The sequence below is a fragment of the Marmota monax genome, unplaced genomic scaffold (assembly GCF_021218885.2).
Source record: "Marmota monax isolate L192 unplaced genomic scaffold, Marmota_monax_Labrador192_F-V1.1 WCK01_AAM20220418_F8-fsc00015, whole genome shotgun sequence".
Lineage (NCBI taxonomy): Eukaryota > Metazoa > Chordata > Mammalia > Rodentia > Sciuridae > Marmota > Marmota monax.
In genome coordinates, this window is record NW_026692194.1 from 23,759,355 (window position 1) to 23,780,906 (window position 21,552).

The following is a 21,552-nucleotide window of genomic DNA, read 5'->3' on the forward strand; positions in this document are numbered from 1 at the left end:
AGGTTCTCACTAAGTTGCTGAGACTGTCCTTGAACTTGCAATCTTCCCACTTCAGCTTCCCAAGTCACTGGGATTATAGGAGTGCACCATTGCATCTGGCTGTTATGTATATTTTAATACATATACATAAAGTTTTCTGAAGAAGTCAAGGGTGATATTCTGTCTCACAAAGAAGTACAGTGATAAAACCTACCACTTCTAAGTCTAGGTATTTTCTGGGCATCTAAGTAAGCAATATATATGCTTTATTTTATTTTATTTATTTATTTTTTCTCTTAGGAACCCTGAATCTTTTGTCTGCATCATACAAAGCTGGAAGCAGAGGCACAAAGAGGTGAAGTGAGTTGTCCAAAATTTCCAGCGAGCAGGTGACATTGTTATGCCAGATTTATGGGACCCCAATAGACCTCCAGGAGCCAAATCCGATGCAATCACACAAGAGTCTTTATTGCAAGCTCGAGCCTGGACTCACAACCTTTCCCCATGCAGCGGTCCCAGGGAGTGAGTCCTGGTCCTTTGTTCAGTGAGATTTTATAGGTTTGGGGGGATACTCTATGCGTCACAACATCACACAGCAAATCATTCCATACTGCGGGAAAATCAAACAACAACTCTTAACATTGATTAGCACATTCAATGGCGGGAACAAGTTGGGTAGGGGTGATTGGTTAGTACAAGAAGGGGATTCCTTTGGACTGATTGGTTTAGACCACGAGGGGTGTACGTGCTAAACTACATGGTTTCCCAACTTGTTATCAACCACCATAAACTACTTGGGGGTTATCTGGCATCCCAGGTATTTTCCCTGTCTCATGCTGATTGGAGGTTGCTAGGGGGGTTGCTTTGGGTCCCCACCTAGCCTAACTGAGTTAGGGACACCTCCTGTTATTTACAAACAACTCAGCAGGGTGGGTATGTGCTTAGGAGGGCTCTGTGCGTTTTTCCAAGGACAAGGGTCACGCTCCCTTCCTTAGTACAGGCCTAGAGGTAGAAGCTGCTGTGATTCATTTATTTTTCAAAAAATGGAGTCACATCAGTTTCTCAACATCAGGACTAGAACCCCAGTGACTGGCATCAAAAATCTAAACTGTAATCCTCTTCCTGCATCCTTTTTCTAAAAAAAGACAAATCCGTAGGCCAAGCAGGCAACAACTTTGGGTAAGGGGTTGCTATAACTTGGATTTGAAATGGCCCCCCAGTGGCCTATGTGTTAAAAGCTAGGTTGCCAGTCTGTGGAGTTCTTGGGAGGTGGTGCTTAGAGGAAGGAAGTTACTGAGGGTGTGCCCTTAAGGGGATATTGGGACCCCAGCTCCTTCCTCTTTCTCTTTCATTTCTGACCATGAAATGAGCAGCCTCCTCTGCTGTGTACTCCCACCATAAGGCACAGTGCTGCCACAGGCCCAAAACTGCAGGGTTAAGTGACCATCGACTGAAACCTCTGAAACCATAAGCCCAAATAAACCCTTCCTCTTTTTGTTTATCTTAGGTATTTGTCACAGTGACAGAAAGCTGACTAATGCAGATACTGAAAAATGTGAGCACCGCACGGTCTTGCATTCATGGGACCCGGGTAAGTCCCTCGTGTTTTGCCTAGTTCTGGGCTCCCGTTCCCTCCACAGGGATATTTTGGGCAGGATGATGGTGGTTCCCGGTCTTTTCCACAGCACACTCTAATACTCTGCACTTCTCCCCTGCAGCTGCACTCCCTTCTCTCAGAACCGACTGCCTTTTTGACATGAAAAATGTACTATAACAAGTCTACTGGCTAATTAATTAAAATGGAAAAAAAAGTCCCAATTTTCAAATTTGAAATGATTAATTACATAAGCATTAACACCTCTGCACACTCGGAACGGCACGTCTTCAATTTAAACTTTTCCAGCACATTATTTTCTGCTGATGTGTGTGTTTTCTGTCCATATGAGGCCGATTTCTCATACACCTCAGTCCATTTCACAGCAAATGGCCCCAAATGGTGTTTATCCTGCTCATTAGGAGCCTTTATCAATTAGGCAGACCTGGCTGAGTGGCCTGTTCAGCTCGTGTGGCCTGGTCTGGTGTGTCCTCTTGGCATCCTTGAGCTGCCTGGGCTATCCCAGCCTCCTCCCCACTCCTTAAGGGCCACCCCTGCAGGGTGAGTCCTTGGCACTTTTTACCAGACTGGGACAAAACCCTCATATCGAGAAGACTGTTGCCTGGTGCTTGCACTTTATGGATTTGTAAATATGTCTTGTTTGGCCTGAAGAGCCTGGGTCCCCTCCTGTTCCCCTGCTTCCCAGAACTTGGCCTGCTGCCTCCAACCTATGCCCTGTGTGGGACCTCTGTGTTCCCCTCATTCATTCCCCTTGGCCTGACTTTTGCCCCTTGCAAGGGGTGAGGTCAAGGCCTCAGACCCTACTCTGTAGGGGTTTCTGGGGGCTTGGGCCCTGGGTAGGCAGCAGGAGAGGCCTGTGTGCTGCCCCTTCCCTGGTGCCCACTACCTTTGTGCAGAAGCCACTTTGTCCTCGGGGATGTTGCCTAGGTTCAGGGTGGCGCTCAGACTTGCTGACAGCAGCTGGTTGCTGAACAGCCAGAGAAAAAAGTGGCCATTTCACAAACAGAAATGTTGATATGCAGTGAACTATTATCCAAATCAGGGTGGGAAGCCCAACATGTCATGAGCAACAGAAGAATGCATTGATGCCTCTGGCTGTAAAAATGACAACATGAGGCTAGAAGCCCACAGAGGCAGAGCACCGTGTGGCTGGAAGATGGCGACATTAATGGTGGGCGCATGGTGAGAATGACACTTCCATTTTCCAGAACGATAAAATGATATTTTTCTCACTGAAATTGTGAAAAAGAGAAGTTACTATGCTTCAACATTTAGACAGAAATTAAAGCACTTTTCAATACAAATTGAAATTATATTTTTTTCCCTGCAGCCTGAATTCATTAGCAAATGAGTTGGATTGCCCTCTTTCAGGACTTAAAAGGGAGGTTGCTCTTAGGAGAAAGGTCTGCTTTCTTCTTTCCACTTGTGTCACCTTAAACCTGTGCATCGCAGGCCATAGACCCTGGTTCTCCTGTAGCCACACTTAAAGTGCTTAATTAGCCACATGGGACAGTGGCCACCATATCGGCCAGCCCAGACCCCATGACATTGCATTCTATTGGATAGTCTGCCATCCTACCTTTATTATAGAAGCTAATGGTGCATTTTGGGGCCATATTTATTGAATAGCATATTTGTATACTATAAGTATTTTAAATAACAGACCATGCCACTAGTTGTTTCTTCTTTCCCTGACCCTTTTTCAAAATGAAAAGTTCACCATAATTTTCACCATAATTGTTCCATGGTGACCCGGCATCTGGCTCTCCCTCTACCAACTGCCTCTCTGTTCTAGGGCCACTGCTGCTGTCCCCCGTGGTCCATCCACTCCACATTCTTCTCAGCTTGACTCTACCCATTTTCCACGGGGATCATCTCTTTATGGGCTGGACAATGTCAACGTGACTAAAATTTGTCCTGAGCAGCCTGCAGAGGCCCTACCCCCCTCCAGGCATAATCACAAAGCTCCATTTGTGCCTCGAGGTGCCTGCAGAACGGTTGCAGTCTCCAGTGTCTGTCAACTCGGGTTACCTACGGCTTCATCAAGGGAATTTAATGGAAAGAAATTCTTTCGTTGCGGTATTTGCAATCAATATAAAAATAGGTTTGGTCTTTTTTGCTTTGTTTTTAATTCCAAGGCACAAAATTCTCACCAAGAGTTGTTCTTCTTGCATCATTTAACTTAGAATTCTACCGAGCTGCTCACCCTGAAGCTTGCAGGATAAATGGCACTTTTACAACCCACCGGAAATTAAGTGCCAGATGATTGACAGCATTACTGCTCTCTTGGAAGTGTATGACCACTACTCTCAGTTCTCTAATTGGATCCTCAGCTCTCGGAGTGCACATGGCTGGGGACCGATAGCCCTGGGCAGCAGTCCCAGATCCCGAAGAAAGTAGGCCTGGTGGCCTGCTTTGCTCTGCTCGCGTTGACTTTGTCCTGCCACTGAATGTTGGCCAAATAGATTTGGGATCAGAAGCATTTCTGTGGAGGCTTGCAAGGCCATCCTGGGGAGACCATGATCGACAAACTCGTAGATCTACAAACTTGTTGATCGTGGCCTTCCTTGACCAGCCCCAGCCTTGCTGGCAAGGTTTCCCTGGTATTGTGGATAAATCTGAGAAGCCATTCTGTGGGTGAAAGCCCTGTGTAGATGCATCCTTATTCACCTACTGAAGAGCACTAATGCTGGATGCCATTGTTCTCAAAGAACCCTTTGCAATTAGAGCAGGCAGAGGAGAAATGCTTACAGAACTAAGTTATGAAATCTGTTCCATGGGACATTTTTTAAAAACCTAGCTCATTTTACTGAAAGAAAATTTAATGCAATCTTTCCCTCTTTTAAAGCACTGGATACCATCCCGCTCAGCCTCCAACAGCAAGCTGGATGCCACAAACAGGAGGACATTTCAGGTATGTGTCACCGAGAACATGGCTGGGGCGGTGCCAAGAAGGACAATGCTGAGAAGCCAAAAACAGTGGGAGAGAAAACAATGACATGAGGCTTGCCCAGAAGGTAGAAAGCAGAGCTCCACACAAACCTCTTTGGGGTCACTCCCTTCCCAGGCAGGCCACAAGACGGAGGGAAGCTGTGGGTGTCCTGGAAGCCTAGGGCACTAACTACAGCCATCATAGCCAGGCTAAATCCTGACGAGCCACCATTTGTTGGCAGCTGCTCTGTGCCAAGGTTAGGGTGTAGGGGAGAAGAGGATTGACAGGATTTGGCAAAACCCTATTCCATTCTGTCTGCCTAGGCACTGATTATTAGTTATTACAGTTGAGTGAGTGCTTACTACATCCTGGGCACACACATGAATACACCCAAGCCTCACAAAGTAGAAGTCTTTTCCTTTTTTTTTTTTTAATTGAACATGAACATGTTACCTTTGTTTTACTAATTTATTTATTTTATGTGGTGCTGAGGATTGAACCCAGTGCCTCATGTGTGCAAGGCAAGTGCTCTGCCACTGAGCCACAACCCCAGCCCCAGTCTTTTCCATTTTATAAATGCAGAAACTGAGGCTCCGTGTAGTGAAAAAAAAAATCTGTGGCAGGGACAGAAGCCATTAATTAAACACTGCCAATAATTAGCATCACAGGAACTTTCAATCCACTGGGTAAAACAAGGTCCTCCTTGCACAAGGGTAGAACAAGGAAAGTGATTTTGATGACTTTTCCAGCATTTGTTATGAGTTTTCTAAACAATACACAATGTTCAAGTTCAGTTGTTACCTGTATTATTCATATTACTAAATCATTTATTTTGACTGAATAAATGGAATTGGTTTAGAGAGACACTTAATGTAACCTATTCTTTAAATTTGCGGAGATTTTCGTAACGCTCTTAATGTTTCTTTTTAGTGGGTGTGAGAGAGCTAGGGACAGGCAGGAAGGTGGGGTGTTAACAGGCAAACATAGAAAGGATTCTTCATAAAAAAAGAAAACACGTCTAGAAATGATTGCTCCATAAACAAAACATGAGTGCACACAGCAATTTCATGTTCTTGTTCCACCCACTCGGTTGTTCTTAATGATTCAAGAACAGAACTGCCTGAGCAGATTTACAGGCTCGTTTCTGACACCTGTGCCGAGACAAGGCTGTGTTCACAGAGCGCCTGCTTCTGCTCTGGGTGGGGGGGACACACAAACACCTTGGGTTGATTTTAACTTTACCATGATTTAAATTAAAATAGATGCAGTTATTCTCCAATATGCATCTGCCGCTGTTAGGAGACAGGAGTGGTTCCAGGTGAGAGGACAGGGTAGCTTTGAAGTTGGCTGTTGGAGTGAGTTGGAGGTTCACACAATTAAATGCCACCCTGTCTTCCTGTTGTCAGAAAGCCAAGTTTTGACCTAAGGCTCGGAACCTTTGGGCTTTGCATTGTTTGGAATTATGCCCTAGCAATTGCTCTCCTGGGCGGGTACTGATGGGTAGTCAGTGGAGGCTGCTGCGTGCTTAGGACAGAGGTGTGGCTGGGAGATACAGGTGCAGGGTCAGTGTCCCTGACTTGCGCTTTCCAAGTCTCTCAACAGTGGTTTGGAGAATATCATACTTCCTCCAGTTCCCTTTCTTTTCTTTTTTTTTTTAAGACAGAAATTGTTTTTATAACTATTTATTTTTTTCTGAATTTCGAATCCAGTGCCTCACACGTGCTAGGTGAGTGCTCCACCACTGAGCCACTACCTCAGCAAGTTCCATTTCTTTTGAGGGGGAGATTTGCCTTCCATTAGACTCATTTCCGCAGGTTTCTAAGTTTCTCTTAGCCTGTTTTCACGGCCTTTGTTTTCCCTGTCCGTTTCTATGAAGAAGACCCAGGCTGACTTTTCCAGCCCTCCACCCTACCGTAGCCAAATATCTTGGAATCACCCAGTAGGCAGCGCCAGGCACAGGTGAACACAGACAGGAGTTTACTACCTGATGATACATGAGGACCCTGTGATTTAGAACTATCGCTTTACTTCTGAGACTCAGACCAGGGAAGGGACTTGTCCAGGAAAACTGAACTGGCCAGTAGGAAGAGCTGGGACTCAAAACTAGGTTGGTCAGAGACAGCCTAGGTACATGTCACCCTCTTCAGTGAAAATCTTAGGACCATGGCTTTCGGTTTCCATTGTAGCAGAGACTAAAGAAATATCACATCTATGCTGTTTAAGAATCTGAGGAGCTGGGTGCTGTGGCGCACACCTGTAATCCCAGCAGCTCTAGAGGCTGAGGCAGGAGTATCTCAGGCTCAAGGCCAGCCTCAGTCACTTAGCAAGGCCCTAAGCAACTTAGCAAGATCTATCTCAAAATAAAATATAAAAAGGGCTGGGGATGTAGTTCAGTGGTTAAGTGTCCCTGGGTTCAATCTCAGGCACCAAAAAACCAACCAAATAAATAAATAAATCTGAGGAGGAAGGGGAGAGGCTAGTAGAACTATAGATCTGGCATTTGAAGATGATCTGATTTTTAATTTTAATGTCAATATGAAAAGGTTGGCTGTTATTTCAGTAGGACACCAAACTCCTTTCTTTGGCTTTCAGTCTCTAAACAGAGATTCCAGTTTTTGGTGGCTGTTTTTATATTGGGATCCACCTGACAGCTCTCCTCTGGCTGTCCCATGGTCTTTTTTTGTGGGGGGGGGATGAGGGATTAAACCCAGGGGCACTTAACCACTGAGCCACACCCCCAGCCCTTTTTAAAAATAGTTCCTTAGAGACATGGTCTTGCTGAGTTGCTTAGGGCCTCCATAAGTTGCTGAGGCTTGCTTTGAACTCTTAATCTCCTGCCTCAGCATCCCCAGTTAGCCATGCCCAGCTGTCCCATGGTCTTAATGAAAATTTATTACTTTTGGGGAAAGGAGAGAGAAAGAGAGAAGAGCAAAAGGGGCTGAGGAAATGAAGATTTTTAGGTTACAGTATCTTTGTTGCTATTGTACTGGGGATGGAATTTGGGGAGCTTTACCACTGAGCTACACCCCCAACCCAATTTATTTATTTATATTTTGAGAGAAGGTCTTGCTAAATTGTGCAGGCTGCCCTTGAACTTGGGATCCTTCTGCCTCAGTCTCTTGAATTGCTGGAATTAGAGATGTGCACCACCATGCCTGTATTAGGTTACATTTTATTATAACCAGCTAACTGTACACAAACACAAACGCTAATAGAATGAAAATTCTAATGCTTTTCATCATACTAAATTAATTTTGGTTTATATCAGTGACTTTAGATCCAGTTTTATTATTTATGCAACATTATTTCTCATATGCACATCCTCATATTTACATATCTTCTTTAAGGTTTTCCGGCATATTTCATCTTATTTAATCCTTTCCAATCAACCTGTTAAATTGGAATTTTTATTCTCTGCTCCAGAGAGGCTAAGGAGTTGGTGTGCACTAGGGAGGCTGAGGCATGAGGATTCCATGTCTGAGGCCAGCCTCAACAACTTGGTGAGGTCATAAGCAATTTAGGGAGAACCTATCTCAAAATAAAAAGGGCAGTGGATGTAGCTCAGTGGCAGAGTGATCTTGTGTTCAGTCCCCAGTACCATAAAAAAAATTAAGAAAGAGAGAGGTTAAGGAACTAGCTAGGGTCACAAATTTAATGGATTTAGAATCCATAGGATTCTGGACATACTGACTTTAAGTGGTTACAGAGCTACAGAGCATCCCATGTTTTCATATTGGATAGGTCCAGGTAGATTTTTTTCTTTTTTTTTTCCATTAAAAATGTTTTTTAGTTATAGATGGACACAATATCTTTGTTTTATTTATTCATTTTTTATATGGTGCTGATGATTGAACCCAGTGCCTCACATGTGCTAGGCAAGCGCTCTACCACTGAGCCACAACTCTAGCCCCAGGTAGATTTTTTTCTAAAGATATAAAGTTCAGGCATGGGGTTGTGGCTCAGTGGTAGAGTGGTAGAGTGATTGCCTAGCATGTGTGAGCATGATCCCCAGCACCACATAAAAATAAAAAGCAAATAAAATAAAGGTATTGTGTCCACCTACAACTAAAAAAAAAGTATTAAAAAAAGTTAAACACAAATGTACCATCTAGCTTTGTCACTGCTTTAAAAAAATCCAGATAGAAAGTTCTAGTACTACAGAAGACAATTTATATATGTGGTGCTGGGGATTGAACCCAGGGCCTTGTACATATAAAGCAAGCACTCTACCAACTGAGCTGTATCTCCAGCCCCCAGGTGCATGGTTTTTAATATCCTTTCTGCTTGATTACCACTTTCCATGGCCATCAGAGTACTCATGGAAATAACTACCCAGGTTGGTTGTTCATTCCCATGGCAATGTTTGGAGGTAATATTCATTCATTTGCTCACTCTTGTTTTCATTTATTCATTCCTTTCTCAAATAGTCCTGTGAAAAACCCTTGTAGTGTCAACCCTAATGGGCAGAATGGCCTTTGAGTCACCTTCCTTAGGGCCTGTCGCGTGGCATGTCACTTAATAGTTCTTCATATTTACTCAGGGGTGATTAAAGAATATCCTAAATTAACTCATGGTTTGAGGTGTAAGTACATGAAAACATTTTTAAAATATAATTTTTATGCCTTATAAGGATGTTGTGTTACTTGTGCGAGTATATTTAGGCTTACAAAAGTCATATATTCTCATTATTACAAAATGTTTAAACATTCCTAACATATACGATGCAGAGAGTGAGATTCTTCAGGGACTAGGATCCAGCCCTTCCCCCCAAATGAGGGAGGGTCATTGCTTTCCTTTTATTCTCTCTACAGAACAACAATTACAGAACAACAATTACATCTACAGTATTTTTATAGATGTTAATGTAAAGTAGCATGAATCTTGTTCTGGATTTCTATGCATAATTAAGTGTATTTAAGATGATTTAAAATAAATTCTGAGTCATACCTCAGCCTTTCTTTACCAGTGAAATGAAATGCAATGTGTCAAAATTGACTTAAATACATAATCTCTGTGGATGTGCTTTTGACTTGCATATAACGAAGAACAGGCAGACAAGAGTGAGGCAGCTTCACGCACTGTATTGACATTCAACAATGAGAAGGTCAGAGTAGGGAGTTGATGTCAATATGTTCATCCAGAACTGCAATAAAGCTGTCCCTGCAACTGCAGTCCCAGCTGCCATCTCCCCTCCTTTGGGTGAGATATGTGCCATTCAGACCCTCCACTCCTTTGCTTTAACAAAGGATTGTTTTTCTTTTCTTTTTAAAATTTTTTTTTTAGTTGTAGATGGACACAACACCTTTATTTTATTTTTATGTGGTGCTGAGGATCAAACCCAGTGCCTTCCACATGCAAGGTGAGCATTCTACCACTGAGCTACAACCCCAGCCCAAAGGTTTGTTTTTCAATATTGATATAATACTGGATTTCAGATTTCAAAGACAAAATTTCCACACCAGATAGGGCTTTGACAAAAAGACTGGAGATGACAGCTGAGATTTCTGCCACATGAAAATTATGAATAATTGCACGGCAGGTTGTCATCTTCTAAGTATCATAAAGTGAGTTTAACTCTCCATTTTGCTTTTTACTGGAGATGCTTTTCTTAGGGGGGATCACTAGTGGTTTTAAGTATTGGAAAAATGTATTCTCTCTACCTCTTTTTTTTTTTCCATCAGAGAGGGTAGACACAAACCATAATTAAAAAAAAAAGAAGGCAACACTTCACTGGAACAGAGGACTAGATGTATCCCATTTTCCACATATCTTTTCCCAGGTTAGGAAAATCTTCTGTTTGCAGATTTGACAGCAAAGGAACAAAATGAGAGAAAGCAGGGCTTTCGAGGTCCTCTGCCCTGAATGTCCCCTCCCATGGTAAAAACCCCTAAAATAAATGCTTAGGACTCATATTTCTGCTCCCAACAGGTGACACCAAAGCCAGGTGATATACAAGCCTTCCTAAAAACACAGGAAAGGGTGGAAGGAATCAGCTCTACTACTACAAGGGCTGCATGTTCATCAAGTGTTGATTTTTAAAAACTCTATTCTGGGGAAATCAGAGAATTAAAAAAAATTAAGAATTATTTCACATGGCAGTTCCTATTTATATTCGGTATAACCCCACTTAAAATTTTTATCGGTTTTCCATCCATTCCTCAAGTGCTTTCACAGAGCAGCCTGCCAGAGGCCATTAGCGCTGCAGCCTTGCAAATGGAGAAGCTGCGGAGGTCTGATTCTGACTGGCATTTGCACTCACTCAGTTCACTTGGCGATTGGCAAGCTCCTCTGCACTCTGAGTCGTGGTCACTTTCTCTCAGAATAGGATCTAGGGAACAACCTGAGGGATCATGATAAGAAAGAACGATCATATCTTTGATGTTGGGTGGGATGTGCAAATACGAATGAGAATAGGGTGCCTTAGTACTGTCAAGAGTGTGCTGCATTTTATTTGGGAAATGAGACAAAATCTTCCCTTGATCATCCACTCCATGTGACATCCCAACCCACACTCTGCTACTGACATTTTATCTCCCACTGAACAGCCCGGCTGTTGTAACATTTTCAGGATTCTTAATTTATGTCTTGCAGGATCTAAAATCAGATGGCAGGGACTTTAAGAAAATAACCAGCGTTGACAGGCACCTTTATACTTCAAGAAGCTGCTACACCTTAATGCTGCTAAGAACTGGGGGAAATAGTCTCTCCTTCTTTTTCCAATATATGGCCAGAAGACCAGTGGGATGGAGAAAAGGAGCTGTCCTAAATAATTTAATTTTCCCTTCCCATCTAAACTCTACGAAATACCTTTCTTTCTACCCAGTATTTGCTAGAAAGCTCATTCTTTCTTCTTGGCATGTGGGATTCCAGCATTTACTTAATTTATTTTATTTTTAAAACTTTTTGTTCTTTTTAGTTATACATGACAATAGAATGTATTTTGACATATCATATACATACATAGAGTATAATTTCCCATTTTTGTGTTTTTACATGATGTGGAGTTACATTGGTCATGCATTCATATATGAACATAGGAAAGTTATTTCAGATTAATTCTACTGTCTTTCCCATTCCTATTCCTCCTCCCTTCTCCCTACTCCACCCTGTCCAGTCTGGTGACCCCCTACAACCCCCCCTGCCCCCGCCATTGTGAGTCAGCATCATCCCCACATTAGAGTGAACATTTGACCCTTGGGATTTTGGGACTGGCTTATTTCACTTAGCATGACAGTCTCCAGTTCCATTGATTTACCAGCAAGTGCCATAATTTCATTCTTCTTTATGGTTCAATAATATTCCATTGTGTATGTACCATATTTTCTATATCCATTCATCGGCTGAAGGGCACTAGGTTAGTTCCATAGCTTAGCTGCTATGAATTGAGCTGCTATGAACATTGATGTGGCCATGTCACTATAGTATGCTGATTTTAAGTCCTCTGGGTATATGCTAAGGAGCAGAATAACTGGGTCAAATGGTGGTTCCATTCCAAGTTTTCTGAGGAATCTCCATACGACTTTCCAAAGTGGTTGCACCAATTTGCAGTCCCACTAGCAATGTATGAGTGTATATCTTTCCCCTATATCCTTGCTAATGTTTATTGTTACATGTAGCATTTACTCAATTTAAATTAGATTGATCAAGAAAAGTTTGTGGTAATTAAGATTCTTTTTTTTAAAAAAAATATTTATTTATTTATTTATTTTTAGTTTTCGGCGGACACAACATCTTTGTCTGTATGTGGTGCTGAGGATCGAACCCGCGCCACACGCACGCCAGGCGAGCGTGCTACCGCTTGAGCCACATCCCCAGCCCCAAGATTCTTATATATAGTTGAGAACTATGGAAAAGCAAAAGGATCCAAAGGTAAACATCAGCAACTTATTTTAAACTTTGTAAATTCATGAACTGTTGATTGTTAGACCACTAAAGATCGATGATGATGATGATGATGATGATGATTACTGCTCCAAAAATGGAAATGATTAGTTTTAACTCATTCAGCCATGGAGAAAATAAGACTCAAACTCAAATATCATATTGTTTTCATTATGACTTTGTAAAAACAGCAACTTTGCATTGGATTATATTATGAATCTGCTGAAATCTTACTCTCTAGGGTATTGGTAGTGCTGAATACTTGGGAATTTGGGGCTTAGACTTGCCAAAGTGGGATGATGGTGTACACCATGGCTCTGGAGTGCTCAGCCTTGATACTCCCCTTTTTAGAACAGATTCATATCTATTTACCTAAATGTTATAGGTAACATGTTATAGCTAAGTATACAGAATCTTGAGCTCGATGACTAACTCTGCTACTAATTGTTGACCTGGGACAGGTGCTGCGTTTCTCTTGGCCTCCTTTTCCTGTACTGTAAAATAGAAATCATAATATCCACCTCCTAAGGTAGTTATGAAGATTCGATGAGTTAATGGAAAATTCTGTATCAATGTTAGTAGCATTCATCAGTTAGCTACATGCGTTCATAAATGCACTATAAATACACCTATAATGTGCCTTTCTAATCAGAGCTTTAGTGAAGAAATTCTTGTTTCATCCTGAGTATACTCCTTTTATGCAATATTTTGCCTATAGTGGAGACTTAAAAACACCTCTACATCGAAATATACGAAAAAGGTAGTCCAGATATTTCTGGTTTAAGGTCCAGATTTCACAAATGATTCTAGGCACCTTCTCTTCAGCGCATTTATCTCAGCGAGCACAGCTTGGGAAAAGAATGAACAACCAATTCCCATAAAACTCAAATGAGAGTCAAGATCAGAGTGAGGAACTGCAAAATTTACATCTTGTCGACTTAAGTTTTAGGTCACTATGTGTGTGTCCTCTGCACGAAGCCCAGTAGGCTATTTGTAATAATAAATATTGAGGCGAAACCCCTAACAGCCCTAGATACTAAAAGCCTCTCAGCAGGTGCTCCAGATGTTCTTAGACGCTGCCCCTCTCAGGTTGCCAGGTTAAGCCTGGCCCGCCTGTCCCTACTCCTAGGCAGACAAACAGCGGGGCGCTTCACTAGGTGATTTAGGTCGGGAGGAAAGAAACAAGACTAAAAGCAAGCAAAATTTGGTACAGAAGGGAAAGCTTCAACTAGACCACCAGGTAGGTGGAAGCCCGCAGTCTCGGCTATCTTCGGCCCTGCCCCGCCCTCGGCCCCGCCCAGTCAGCTCCATGCCCCGCCCAGATCCCGCCTCGCCTGACCGCCGCGGTGCCTCTGCTGCTGGACTTGGTCCTCGAGGCGCTTGCGCGTTTTTTAAGGAGTCTTAGTATTGCCTTAATCTAAATAGGGGGAAGAGGAACGTCGTACTTCCTACAAACTCCGACACAGAAGCCAGTATGCCTTTTAAAGCTAGATTTGTCTTTCATAGACTTACGAACCCAGCTTCTGTTCCCATAATGTCGCTTAAGAAAGCATGTTTTAAGTTAGGCACTCTCTAGGCAGCCCGCCTCTAGGAGCGGGGTCCTTCCTCTTGCGCCTTGGGACCACAAGAGGGGAGGCGGGGTCCTTCTCTGGGGCGGTCGCGCAGGCAGCGGCTGCGGGAAGCTGGACACCAGCATCATGTATTACAAATTTAGTGGATTCACGCAGAAATTAACTGGAGCATGGGCTTCGGAAGCCTACAGCCCGCAGGTACGGGTCGCATAGCACCGACTCAGGGGAAATGGCGGCTCACATCCCCAGGTCAGGCAGTCGCCAGGAGAGGCATCTGCCCACGAGTCGGTTCGGTTCAGTTCAGTTCGTTCACAGCTCCTAGCACCTATCCACGCCGACTTGCAGTGGTCCTCGAGGCTCTTCTTGTGTGGCTGCCCTTCCTTCAGGCGGGCTTGACCCTGTGCAAAAGTTCGGTGTAGCACACTGCAGGGGTCAAGGTGACCCCTAGGGTCGTTGCTTGTTTAAGATGGATGACTCGGGTCAGAATGTAACCTTCCTGAATTCGAGGTTCGGCTCTTTTCCTCTTTTGAACAAGTCTGGCTTTTGGCCTTCCGGACCTCATTTTGATACCCCTTGCCACAGCCCAAAAGGGGGCCTCAGGCCAGCAGGAGATTGGAGGATGGGGATGACCGCACCCGGGAAAGCCGTGGGGTGGCAGGGCTCATAGGATGCGGATGATTGGGAGACCGAGCCGATTCCTTCAAATGTTTGGGTAGCAGGGGAATTTACATGCAACGAAGTTACACTTTCTCCACTGTGAAGTGGTTGACGGTGCACTATTTCGGTAGTTTGAAAAGTATTCTGAACTACCGATGTCTCGCAGATGCTACAGCTTGAGGTGAAGTATTTTAGAGTCCCGTACACATTTGGGCTCAAGTACTTAATTGTATTGCTTTAGTTGTGTGACCTTGGCCGAGTTGCTTCATTTATTTTGAGCTCATTTTTATCCCGTTGTAGTGCAGATTGAGTGAAGTGTGTCAAGTGACTAGTGGTTTTGGTAGATAGTTGGTTCTCCAGAAGCCGAATCTGAGATACCATCACATTCGTTTCTCAGAGAGGAGTGTGAGAAGGGTTGGTGAGATATGCAGTTAGAGAACTTGACCGGAATAGTAAGGGGCACAGATAGGTGGTGTAACAATTTTTTATTATTGTTGCCTCTTGCTTTTTTTTTTTTTTTTTTCTTGGTGGGGCACTGCAACTTGCTCAAGGGAAGAATGTTTAAGAATGATTGCAGCTGAGCGTGGTGGCGCATGCTTGTAATCCCAGGAGTTCCGGAGGCTGAGGCAGGAGGATAGCGAGTTCAAAGCCAGCCTCAGCTAAAATGAGGTGCTAAGCAACTCAGTGAGACCCTGTCTCTAAGTAAAATACTTAAAAGATTTCTTAAGCTACATTGAAAGAAAGGAGCAATATTATGTACACGTTATGAATGTAGATTTCAAAGTGATTGTGACAGGTGCTGTCCTGTGTGTGTGTGTGTGTGTGTGTAAAATGTATATATGTCCTGGCAAATAGGTGCTCTGATATTGCTAATTAGGAGGAGTACTTCAACTTTTTCTTTCTTGGAACACTAGCACACTGTAAAATGAAGAAGATATTTGTAATGTTGTTATTATGTAAAGTGAATAACCTAACATGCATTAAATAACCTGATATGGAAAAGCTGGTTCTGTAACAGTAGCACAGAGACTTGTAAGTCAACTTGATGGCAAGTAGTTGTTGGGAGGGTATTTTCCAATGTTTGGTTGAAAAGGTTTTCCTTACCTTTCTGTGTCCTGTGCCAAAAATAAATCAAGGCTAATAAACATATGAAAAGAATCTTAACATCATTAGTTATGAGGAAAAAGCAAATCAAAACTACAATGAAATTCTACCTCACATCTGCCAGAAGATCTATAATCAGAAAGGAAGACAATAGCAAGAAGTATTGGTGAGGACATAGGGAAACTAGAAACCTCTGACACTGCTAGTGAGAATGTAAAATGGTGTAGCCACTTTGGAACACAGTTTGGCAGTTTCTAAAAAGGGCAACATAATTTTACTATATGACCCAGTAATTATTTTCCTAGCTAGGATGGCAGAACAATATTCCAGGGAAAGAGAACTGTGAAAGGGAAGGGGTGGAAGAGAATCATTGAGAAGATAAGCTTGGCTATGGAGGATAGAGGTAATCATGAAGGGGCTAGGATGATAGGACTTAATTTTGTGAGAAATGAGTAGGGACTTAGCAACTTAATGCAGAAAGTTACAGTAGTTTGTCCTTGTTGGTGAGAGAGATGTTGGGGATGGAGAAGGAAGACTATAAGACCACTGCGAAATGGGAGGATGGTGGTGCTTTCAACAGACAGGGAGCTCCTGATGGGCTGGTAGGTGAATTTTGGACATGCTCAGTGTGGTGTTAGAGGGACCTGAAGGCACTGATGTCCAACTTGCAGTTAGAAATTAGTAGAATTGGGCTAGGGGTGTCACACAAGGCCCTGGGTTCAATCCCCAGCGCCATGAAGAGGAAAAACAAAATGAGGCAATGCAGACTGAAACTAGTTTCCAGTTCTAAATCAGAGTGAAAGTTTCACTGGTTTCTAACATTTAAAAATTTGGGATAATTCTTTTATTTCTCCACCCTCCTCTCCAAGCCTAAAAATTAGAAGAACAAAAATTTTGGTTCAGTCAACTTTTTTGGGAAAAAAATCATGTTTACCTTTCTCCTTAAAAATAAAAAAATAATTGGAGCAGTTAGGGACTAGGGGAGCTCACGGGTTGAATGCTTGCTTAGCATCTTTGAGGTCCTGGGTTCAATCCCCAGCACTTCTCCCCTACAATTTTTTTTTTTTTCTTTTTTGGAGCAGATAGACTAGATGTGGCGGGGGTTGTGGATAAGTGGTAAAGCACTTGCCTAGCGTGTGCAAAGCACTGGGTTCGATTCTCAGCACCATGTATAAATAAATGAATAAAATATAGATCCATCAACATCTAAAAAAAATAGACTAGGAAGAACTCAATTACTGTACATGATTAGGGTTGAATGGCCCTTAATCAATTTTGGATGTAGGGATTATGTAAATAGCTGGGAGATTCAGTGTTAAAAAGTAAAGTCTGCGATTTCTACTTGATTTATGGTCCACTTACTTTAAGAATAGCTTTCAGTTGTTTTATCCTTGCTGTGGGAGGTGTGGAGCCTCTGCCAAGTGCTGATGAACATGACTTTGGTTTATTTAAGTCTGGTAAAGCTATAGCCTTCCTTAGCTGACTTACACATTAAACACACATTTAGTGGATGTGCTCTCGTGCCAGTTGCTTTTCTAAGTCTTGGGAAATAGAAGCAATGAACAACACATGCCAGAATCTTGGGGGCTGTCATTGAAATAGGGGGAGACACAGTAAACAAAGTAGAATATAAGAGGACCAGATGCTGTAGTGCATGCCTCTAATCCCAATGGTTTGAGGGGCTGAGGCAGGAGGATCTTGAGTTCAAAGCCAGCCTCTGCAAAAGTGAGGCTCTAAGCAACTCAGTGAGACCCTGTCTCCAAATAAAATACAAAATAGGGCTGGGGATGCGGCTCAGTGGTCTAGTGCCCCTGAGTTCAGTCCCTGGTACCAAAAGAAAGAAAAGAAAAAAGCTGAATGTAGGATTTTATATTTTGAGTATAAAGTTTTTTTTTTTAATTTTAAAGTAATTATAGATAGATAACATACCTTTATTTTATTTATTTTTTTATGTGAAGCTAAGGATCGAACCCAGTGTCTCACATAGGATAGGCAAGCGCTTTGCCACTAACCACAGCTCCAGCCTGACAATAAAGTTATTCAAATAAGCATATGAAAAAAGATTGGGGAGAATATACAATTACTGATAGGATAAAATGAGATTATAGGTAACTTTAAAATTCTGTATTCTGAACTTTTCTAATATTATAAATGGAAATATTGAATTAAAATTGTTAATATGGTTGATACTCCCATTTTCAGATGGTACTGCTCAAAAACTTTGTTGTAGTTTTGAGTCACTGGATGGGTCAACAAACACAAAGTTAGGTAAAATCCTTTCTAAAAATGTTTTCACATGAGTCCTGTCCAAACATGAATTTGCATTTTGGAGATGCTTGGTAGAAAGTACTTTTAAATTTCTACCTTCAAGGTGGAATAATCATTAGGAGACAATACATTGAGCTCACAGAATGATTGAAAGGAGGACCTAATATTCCAATTCAAATAAAGCCTGTTATCACAGTAGCAGGGCCTCTTTTTTTTTTGTTTTTAATCTCTGACTCCTGAGTCCCTGTCTCTACTGGAGTATTACATGCTAAATGCAGGGCCACACCTTACAGACCAAAATGGATTGTGTTTTTTAAGCAATGGTTGATGGAAATGTAGGGTATGAGTAGTGGAATGCAAAAAGCCAGGGCTCTGGACTTCATAGAGGCTTGAATTTTAAAACTTGGTTCTTTGTTTTCATTTTGTGACTTCAGGCAAGTTACCTTCTCTGGTCCAGTTTTCTCCTCTGTTAAATGGGAATGGGTTGCTGACAGGACTAAGTGAGGTAATGCTTGTAAAGTGTGGAACATAACAAAAGCCAGATTGATAATTAGCTGTTATTATTCCATAACATTAATGTCCGTTACTAACATACTGTGTTAGTCCATTAGGTCACCCAGAGGAGAGAAGGGGCAGTGAGGTCCCTTATGAAGTCTAACCAAAAGTTCATAAAAATTATGTTTTACTGTATTTATTTCTGGAAGCTGAGATTGGGTCTTTGTTGTCTTTCCTATCTTACTGGTAGGGAGTTCTTGATAGAGTTTGCTCTGGGAAAACTGCTTAAGGTATTTTGTCTAAAGTTTGAGGATCAACTAAAGAACTATTAATACAGGCTTGGAGAGATCCCTTTCCTATCCTTCGAGTGTGGATGAATGGCTGCTCCAGACAGTGTGCTCCTTGAAAGTTTTGTTCAGATGCCCAGACATACTTGCAACTTATTGTTTTTCTCTTTTTCTCTGCAGGGATTAAGGCCAGTGGTTTCCACAGAAGCACCCCCAATCATATTTGCCACACCGACTAAACTGACCTCTAGTTCCACTGGTTATGATTATGCTGGGAAGAACAAGGTTCCAGAGCTACAGAAGTTTTTCCAGGTGAGGGATGACACTTAGGAATAGAGAAGCCTATGAAATAAACAGGCTTAAAAAAATTCCTTTTGAAACTTGAGTCTTAGTCTAGCTTACTACCCTACCTCTTCTTTTCTTTTTAAAAAATATTTATTTAGTTGTAGATGAACACACAGTATCTTTATTTATTTTTATGTGGTGCAGAGGATTGAACCCAGTGCCTCACACATATGAGGCAAGCACTTTACCACTGAGCTACAGCCTCAGCCCCCCAACCTTTTCTTTCTTTAAATAGAATTCCCTTGCTTTTAGTTTGAGTCAGAAACTAATAGAAATTTATATAGGTAGATACGTATAAGAAAGGGAAAGGTGGTTACTGTTCTCATCAGCTTTTAAACGTACTCAGGCTTTCCAGCTATATAGATAGTAGAATGGCTCTTGGTCATCCATTGCATAGAGAAAGCAATAGCCTGTGTTTGTGTTTGTAACACATGCGGTGACATTTGGCAACAAGTTTTAATTATTTTTTGCTTGCTTGATAATAAAATTCAGTGAGCTATTAATGGAAATAGAGGAGGTCCTCTTCGGTTAGTTGATGAACAGGGAGAAGCCAGAATTGAAATTTCAGATATTCTTAATCTACTTACAGATAATTGAGAAATGACTATATCACAGATGCCATAGGAGTGACAGAGCCTGCTACTGCTCCTTCTTCCCCCTTCTGAAAAATATGTCTAGATTAAGGCCATTTTAGAGAGTACTTTTTGATCAGTTCAATCTCTTTTTCTAGTAAATAAGATTTAAGGGGGCATTTGGAATCTTGAGATCAGTGGAGGAGGGCAGAAATGATGGAGGCTGCAAATTAGTGAATTAAACATCTTGTGGAGTCTTATTATTAAATGGGACCTTAACTATTTGAATACAGTTAAATACAAAGTGGACTTGAACCTATACATTGAACTGGTGTGCTCTGACTTGGTTCCCTCATGATCAGAAGCCAAACTATAAACATAGGATTCCTGGGGAGCGTTTCTAGTGCTTGCACTTTTTGTTTAGCTGTTATTGCTTTTGCTTTTTAAAAAGCTCCCCAGTGCTCTTTTCCTGGTTAAGTAATATATGAAAAATGCCTTAGAAATTTGGAATATGTTGTGTGCTATTGCTTCAGGCTTTATTTTGGAGAATAACTTTAGATATATAAACTTTAGCTACATTTTAAAGAGAATAATAGTGTTTTAGTCAGTGAGCATTCTCATGGATTAGGGTTTTTCCATTGTTCTATGTTTACGGATAGTTTCACAGTAGACAAATTTGTTCTTTATTAGCCTAAAATTGTAATCTCTTTTTCTTATAACCATGTCCTTGTTAATTTTTGCTTTCAAGAAATCTGATGGCGTGCCCGTCCATCTGAAACGAGGCCTTCCTGACCAAATGCTTTACCGGACCACCATGGCGCTGACTGTGGGAGGGACCATCTACTGCCTGATTGCCCTCTATATGGCTTCACAGCCCAAAAACAAATAAGTTAGGCTACAGAGGACTTTTTTTTTTTTTTTTTTTTGCATAAACCCTTTGAAATTTCATTGTCCCCTCCCCCACTTGAATGATTTACTTAACATTTTTTCAAAAAATAAAAAAGAAAGATAAGACAATATTTTGGTTTGCTTATGAAATGCATATGGCCTGTCAGATGTCAGGCTCATTTGACAGTTAAAACTATTGTTTAAAGACACACACTGCACTGTGTTTTGGAGCTCCTGATTTCCCTGGAGGTTCTGGATGAAGGTTGCACACAGGCTCATTAACATAAGTCTGTGCTGAGGTCCTCTGGGACTTGGGAATGCATTTTTAAGCATGGAGCACAGAAGCCTTTCTGGATTTGGATGTGACTGAGAATGGAAGATGGAATCTAAGGCCAGGTTCATGAAATGAGGGGTTTGAGTCAGTAGTCACCTTGGGAATTTTTCCATCTTACAGCAAAATGTTAATAGCAATTATTTGCAGCCTGCCTGTATTCATTGGGCAGTTTATTTCAAAGGGTTATATGCCTCATCCCAGATCTTTAGTGAAATTTTATGTGTAATTGTTGTGTACTCCATCACGGGAACAGAGAACACCTGTTTAGTGTTGCACTTTATATTGGTGTCTGTCTTGTTAATGCATCTGTGCCACAAATTCTACTTTATCTCTTAAAGACTTGTTATGACTTTAAATTATGGTTTATTTTGACTATGGAATAAATATGTGAATGAAAAATTACAAGTTTGAAGTTCTTTTAAATTAAATGACCTTTCAGAATAATTGGAGGACACCAGAGGCATCTTAAACCTGAATCTAATTTCTTTTTTGTTTAATTTGGCACCAGGTAATCTTTATAAAATGGTTCCTCAAAGTCAAGCAATAGGAGTCTAATAGCATATTAATGATTACCGTATGGTTCCTTATAAGATTCCTGCTTGTTCCTTAGTGAAATGTACCTGT

General features: G+C 41.7%; 1 protein-coding gene and 1 long non-coding RNA gene across 2 annotated transcripts in view; both read left to right on the forward strand.

The window, feature by feature from the left end:
* The window catches only part of LOC124077874 (uncharacterized), a 59,190-nt gene extending 46,700 nt beyond the window's left edge, over positions 1 to 12,490 (forward strand). The window contains exons 4-7 of the long non-coding RNA XR_009225197.1: positions 280 to 501; positions 1,487 to 1,570; positions 4,443 to 4,508; positions 12,239 to 12,490. This is a non-coding gene — a long non-coding RNA (uncharacterized LOC124077874). The remainder of the gene's footprint in view (positions 1 to 279; positions 502 to 1,486; positions 1,571 to 4,442; positions 4,509 to 12,238) is intronic.
* Positions 12,491 to 14,018: 1,528 nt separating this feature from the next.
* On the forward strand, positions 14,019 to 21,333 carry LOC124079590 (cytochrome c oxidase subunit 7A-related protein, mitochondrial). Its single transcript, XM_046425254.2, has 3 exons — positions 14,019 to 14,176; positions 18,970 to 19,101; positions 20,455 to 21,333. The coding sequence occupies exons 1-3, from the start codon at positions 14,105 to 14,107 to the stop codon at positions 20,593 to 20,595; spliced, it is 345 nt and encodes a 114-aa protein (XP_046281210.1). The 5' UTR covers positions 14,019 to 14,104; the 3' UTR covers positions 20,596 to 21,333.
* Positions 21,334 to 21,552: the final 219 nt, after the last annotated feature.

Bases quoted from the DNA above. Each gene is read 5' to 3' on its own strand.
- LOC124079590 (XM_046425254.2), top strand. From the start codon at position 14,105: ATGTATTACAAATTTAGTGGATTCACGCAGAAATTAACTGGAGCATGG. The intron at 14,177-18,969 runs GTACGGGTCGCA...TTTTCTCTGCAG, and splicing joins CGGAAGCCTACAGCCCGCAG to GGATTAAGGCCAGTGGTTTC. The intron at 19,102-20,454 runs GTGAGGGATGAC...TTTGCTTTCAAG, and splicing joins AGCTACAGAAGTTTTTCCAG to AAATCTGATGGCGTGCCCGT.